This window comes from Sciurus vulgaris (assembly GCF_902686455.1).
Source record: "Sciurus vulgaris genome assembly, chromosome: 17".
Lineage (NCBI taxonomy): Eukaryota > Metazoa > Chordata > Mammalia > Rodentia > Sciuridae > Sciurus > Sciurus vulgaris.
This window is the reverse complement of record NC_136478.1, coordinates 53673436-53679984: the sequence shown is the minus strand read 5'-3', so window position 1 is coordinate 53679984 and position 6549 is coordinate 53673436. Positions and strand designations below refer to the sequence as shown.

Here is a 6549-nt window from a genome sequence, read left to right as displayed (position 1 = left end):
TTTTATAACCAAGTTTAAAACGTGTACAGTCTTCTCAGTAGTCTTGCCTAGAGACATAAGAACGCACGTTCTCACTAAAAGCACACTAGGGTTTACACAGCCATATTTATAATTGACAAAAAGCAGAAGCAACCCAAGTGCCCTCCACAGGGTGAGTGGATGAGCTAGCTGCAGCACCTGCACCCAAGCAAAGATGCTCAGTGGTGAGAAGGGAACCACCAACATGCAGTGACTTAAAGCACATCTCAACAGAGGGAACCCAGCATGTATGTCACTCGTGGGCCATTGCACCTGTGTGGCGTTCTCCACCAGGTGAGCAGACAGTGTCACAGACCCAGTCGTGGTGTCAGGACCTGAGAGTGTGAGGAACGATGGAGACGGGTGTGGGGAGTGGGGCGTGAAGGGATTGTTTTCCATCCCGAGGACGGTGGTGGCTGCACAAATCTGCATGTTTTAAAAGTCACAGGCTTGAACGTGGCCATTTAAAAAATCATTTTTACAGAAAATATTTAAACCTGAAAAGGATATTTGACCATTTGAAGCAAAAATACTTTTGAAGTTTATTGCATGTGAAATTAAAGCATAACAACAGCTCAAAGGAGAGAGGGAGGAAACAAGGGTAGTCCCAGGACCTGTCACTCAGCAGGACGTTACTTCAGACTCTGATGTTGTGTGCTGCCTGTTGCGAGAGTTAGAGAAGAAAAAGCACACAGAACAAGGCAATGTGGAGCCAAAACTGAAATACTCAGTGCAACAGAAGAGAGAACGAGGAATGAGAACAGTTGGATAAATGTGAACCAAGAAGAGGCTGACTGAAGCCACACACGCCAAAAGTCGCCCTAAATTTAAATGGTCCAAACATCCCAAAGGCAGCTGTATTAACCCTGTACCAAAAGGCAGGGCCGCCATTTGCCTGTGCAGAATCCTATTTTAAATATGAAGACACAGAAATTAAAAGATATGTCATCCAAACACTAATCAAAAGAAAGACAGGATTATCACCAGGAAAAGTAGACTGTAGAGAAAGAAATTTTACCAGATAAGAATGTAAACTTCTCGGTTCATGTGCCACGGCCCGGGTGGCCGAAATCCCGGCGTTGCTGCAAAACGTGAGACCGAGGGAGAACCATGGTTAGGAGATCCCAGCGGCGCGGAGTGGCCAAGTGGGCAGCTGTGCGAACCAAGGCAGGTCGCACCACCACAGATGAAAATGAAGACTTAGGATCGCCACCCTCACCCGGAGACTCCAGCTACTTCCAGGATCAGGTAGATGATTTTCATGAGGCACGATCTCGGGCAGCCTTGGCCAAAGGCTGGAGCGAGGTTGAGAGTGGGGATGAGGATGGCGATGAGGAGGAGGAGGTGCTGGCCTTAGACATTGATGATGAAAACGACAAAGATGAAGAGAGTACGGGGGATGAGGAGGATAGCGATGATGATGATGATAGTAGTGGAAGCTCCGTGCAGAGTGAAAATGAGGCCTTGGTGGATCCTAGTTTGTCGTGGGGTCAGAGGAAAAAGCTTTACTATGACACAGACTATGGTTCTAAATCCCGAGGCCGGCAGAGTCAACAAGAAGTAGAGGAGGAGGAAAGAGAGGAAGAGGAGGAGGCACAGGTAATTCAGCAGCGTTTAGCCCAGGCCCTACAAGAGGATGATTTTGGAGTTGCCTGGGTGGAGGCCTTTGCAAAACCAGTGCCTCAGGCAGATGAGGCTGAGACACAGGTCGTGAAAGATTTGGCTAAAGTTTCAGTGAAAGAGAAGCTGAAGATGTTGCGAAAGGAATCACCAGAGCTCTTGGAGCTGATAGAAGACCTGAAAGTCAAGTTGACAGAAGTGAAGGATGAGCTAGAGCCATTGTTACAGTTGGTGGAGCAACGGATCATTCCATCTGGAAAAGGAAGCAAATACCTGAGAACCAAGTATAACCTCTACTTGAACTATTGCTCCAACATCAGTTTTTATTTGATCCTAAAAGCTAGAAGAGTCCCTGCACATGGACATCCTGTCATAGAAAGGCTTGTCACTTACCGAAATCTAATCAACAAACTATCAGTTGTGGATCAGAGACTGTCCTCTGAAATTCGTCATCTACTCAAGGGTGATGCTGTAAAGAAAGAACCGAATGCAAAAGAAAAATTCACCAAATCCAAGCCAAAGTCTGTTTCAGAGACTTCTGCTTTGGCTGTAGATCTCTCTGATGGCTCTGATTTTGATGAAGCTGCATTGAAACGCTACAAAGAAATAGAAGACAGGCAAAAATCGAAGAGAAAGATAGAAGAAAACAGCATTGAACAGGCTCTTGAAGATCAAAATGTAAAGAGAGCCATTACCTATCAGATTGCTAAAAACAGGGCACTTACACCTAGAAGAAAGAAAATTGATCGAAACCCCAGAGTGAAACATAGGGAGACGTTCAGAAGAGCCAGAATTCGAAGAAGAGGCCAGGTTCGAGAGGTTCGTAAAGAAGAGCAACGCTATAGTGGTGAACTATCTGGCATTCGTGCAGGAGTTAAAAAGAGCATTAAGCTTAAGTAAAGTCTTCACTGAACTTACATAAGGTTTTTGCCAATAATTTTAGATCAATAAATTTTTGTTTTAACTGAAAAAAAAAAAAAGAATGTAAACTTCTCAGCAATAACAATTTATCAAGAAGGCACAATAATTGTAAATGTGTTTATATCTAATTAGGGTGCTGTTTTTTGGGGGGTGGGGTGGGTACCAGGGATTGAACCCAGAGGCACTTAACCACTGAGCCACATTCCCAGCCCTATTTGGTGCTTTATTTAGAGACAGGGTCTCACCAAGTTCCTTAGCATCTTGCAAGCTACTGGGATCACAGGTGTGTGTCACATGCCCGGCTTCTAATCCCAGTGCATTAAAGTACATAAAGCACAAAAGATGGAAATGAGAGGCATTGGCACAGTCAAGTTAGAGACTTCCACATTCTTTTCCTGGTAAGCAACAGAACAAGTGAAGATAAAATTCAAAGATGCACATCCTGAGCAACACAGTACACCCGCTGGGCACTGGCATCACAGCACTCCACCCACAGCACAGGACAGGACAGGAAGTCCCCCAGGCTCGCCGGCAGCTTTTAAAGGACATGGAATCAAATCACAAATGCTGATATCCATATGTGAAGGATGAAACTAGATCCTCATCACTCACCTGCACAAGTCAACTCAGAGTGGATCCAAGGCCTGGGAATTAGACCAGAAACTTCAGTTTCTAGAAGAAAACAGGATCAACATTCCATCATGGAGATACAGGCAATAACTTGCTCAATAAGACCTCTAATTTCCAGGAAATAAAACCAAGAATAAGTGGAATGAAAAAGAAAAAGAATGAAAAGGCACCAAATTAAAAAGCTTCCATACAGCCACCGATACTAGAGTGTGAAGACAGAGCCCATAATGGGAGACAATCTTTGCTGTCTACTCTTCTGATAGATTCATGTCCAGAATATAAAAGAACTCAAAAGTTTAACACCAAAAACGAATAACTCAATAAGCAGGCAAATGCACTAAACATCTTTCAAAAGAAGAAATTCAAGTGGACAACAGTGTATGAAAAAGTATTCAACATCTTTAGCAATCAGAGAAGTGCAAACCAAAACTGCATTGAGGGCTGGGTTGTGGCTCAGTGGTGGAGCACTTGCCTTGCACTCGTGGTGCACTGGGTTTGACCCCCAGCACCACATAAATAAAGGTATCGTGTCCATACAACTAAAAAAATTTTTTTTAAACCAACTGCATTGAAATTTCATTTCACTCCAATTTGAATTGCAATCTTTAAGAATACAAATAATAAATGCTGGTGAGGAGGGGGAAAGAAACACTTCTGTTGGCGGGACTGTAAATTAGTGCAACCCTGTGAAGATCAGTATACATGTTCCTCAAAAGACCAGCAACGGAACCACCGTAGGACCCAGCTATTCCCACTCCTCGGCATATCTTAATTAAGGTCATCATTCTATAGTGATACATATACACCAGGTTTGTAGTATCACAGTCCCCAGAAGTTGAGTTGTGGAACCAACCTAGATAATCAACTGATGACTGAAGAAAATGTGATATGTATACCTAGTGGAGTCTAGTTCAGCCATAAAGAACAAAAGCATGTCATTTGCAGGAAAATGGATGGAAGCAGAGAACATTAGGCTAAGTGAGAGTAGGCAGACTCAAAGTGAAGGGCCCTGTGTTTTCTCTCATATGTGGCAACTGGAGAAAAGAAAGCAAAGAAAATGGACCTTATGAAGATAGAGACCAGTAGACGAGAGGAAGGGGATCTGAGAAGGCAGGAGGGGCAGGGAATGGGGCCTATGAAGGAATGAAACAGACCAGTTTGTGAGAGGTGCACGTTTGAACATATCACGATGCATCTATTATGTAAAACTGTAATACCAACAAAATTAACAAATGGGTTTAAGTGAAAACAGGATACAGCCAGGGAGACTTGTGAGATGTTAACTTAGCCTAGTCCCATCTCCCACTCCTCAGCTGGACAGTAGCTCAGAAAAACAAAGTCTGTATTTCTAATATTGGAGGAAGAACAGAACAAAGGTTGATCAGTTTTATGCCCAAAGAGGAATCATTTAACCCATCTGTTGGTTCCGAGGAAGATCCCACTCCAAGGACTTGTCTTTTGACCTCACCTGAACTTGCCCAGTACTAATGTCATGGGCCAAACTATATTTGCCTTGTCCAGACAAGCTCCATTTTACCCCGAGACTCCATTTCATATAAGAAATGCTTCTTCCGTGGGAAAACCCTGCCTCTGCCACCTCCTGCTAAGCACACCCTGTTTGGTAAGGCATGGAGGTTAAAAGAAAAAAAACTTTTTTTTTTTTTTTTTTTTTAGTGCTATTGAACCCAGGGCCTTATGCCTGTGAGGCAAGCACTCTACCAACTGAGCTCTATCCCCAGCCCTGTTATTCTTATACATTGTATTATTCAGAAATACATTTTTAAGATGTTCTCTTAGTTCCCATATTTCTTGGGTAGCGTACTGTACCCTGAACTGGGTCATTCTGGCCCACTTCCTATGCTGCTGTGGTTTTCACTTATTGGTAGCTTGTGGTTTGAGATACCTTACCTTCTGTAAGGGGTCAAGGGTGGCAAAGTTTGCTGCCCCTTGGCCCGCCAATGAATAAAATTCCATGTCTCATTTCGTGACTGACCTGGTGATTTTTTTCAAATGCCCCCAACACTAAGAGCCTGGGGTGAGGGACCATGTAATAGGCATGTCAGCAGTTCCCTGGGGTGGCCTGAGGTGAGGGACAACAGCTGGGCAAACAATGGTCAAAAGGTGAGGGAAAAGCAGAGGGAGATGTCCCACATGCACAAGTCAAAGGTAAAGGATAAGAAAAGATATCGTCAATATCATGCACATGATAACCAAAAGAGCTGGATGGTTGTGTAATACCAGAAAGCGCAGGCTGTGAGATAAAAATTGCTACCAAACACAGAAGCATAAAATGAATGGTAAAAGGGTCAATCTAACAGGATTTTAAAATTTACTGTATGCTTGAAATTTTCAATTTTATGAGAGACCCGAGAGGAAGCAGAGTACCAAAGTCACAGAAACATTTCAAACTACAACAAACCAGAGTGGTTGATATTAGAATGAATAAAACATCAGGAGAGTGTTTGGTGGTGGGGGAGGGGAGGGGACATTGCTATCCTGGGAAGGGACACAGTGGAACTCTATCTTGATTAGGGCTCCAGGTAGCACAGATGTATTCCATTTTGGAGTTATTGAATAGTTCAACAAAGATGTTCCTTTCCACGTATGTACATTTTATCTCCGCAAAAGGTCCACCAATGACACTGATACATTTGGACTGACACTTCTTGATTTCAAAACACACTCCAAAGAAAGAGCAATCAAGTCACCATGGTTCTGGTGAAAGGAAAGACAGATCAATGCAACCGAGTGCCAAAGATAAAACTATTTGTGGAGAATTTTCAACAAAGAGGCCAAGATCATCCAATGGAGGAACACATAGCTTTTTCAACAAGTCGTGCCAGACAACTGGGTGGCCTTATGCCAAAGAATGAACTAGACACTTAACTGCACCATACACAAAACTCAATATTGATCAGTTCTAAATACAAGAGCTATAACCATAAAGTCTCGGAAGAAAACAGATAGCTCTGCATGATTTGGGAATAGATTCTTAGGACACAAAAAACTATGGGCAATGCCACCAACAAATGGATATATTGTATGGCCAAGTTTGAATATCTAGTACAAATTAGGGAAATGCAGATCACAACTATACTGAGATTTCATCTGACACCAGTCAGAATGGCAGCCATCAAGAATACAATACATGCTGAAGAGGGTGTGGAGAAAAATGAACAGACTGTTGGCATTATAAATTGGTACAACCACTATGGAAATCAAATGGAGGTTCCTCCAAACACTAGGCAAGGAACCACAGGACTCAGCCATACCACCACTCAGTATTTATCCTGGAGAAGGAAAGTCATCATACTATAGTGGTACACAAATACCCATATTTACAGCAGCACCATAAACTAT

General features: G+C 43.0%; 1 protein-coding gene across 1 annotated transcript; it reads left to right on the top strand.

Annotated features, from left to right (window-relative positions):
* Window positions 1-1065: 1065 nt before the first annotated feature.
* On the top strand, window positions 1066-2607 carry LOC306648694 (something about silencing protein 10-like). Its single transcript, XM_079118964.1, has one exon. It carries the CDS (start codon window positions 1129-1131, stop codon window positions 2536-2538), a length of 1410 nt encoding a protein of 469 aa, XP_078975090.1. The 5' UTR covers window positions 1066-1128; the 3' UTR covers window positions 2539-2607.
* Window positions 2608-6549: the final 3942 nt, after the last annotated feature.

Excerpts from the sequence above, each read along its gene's own strand:
- LOC306648694 (XM_079118964.1), top strand. The coding sequence starts at position 1,129 with ATGGTTAGGAGATCCCAGCGGCGCGGAGTGGCCAAGTGGGCAGCTGTG.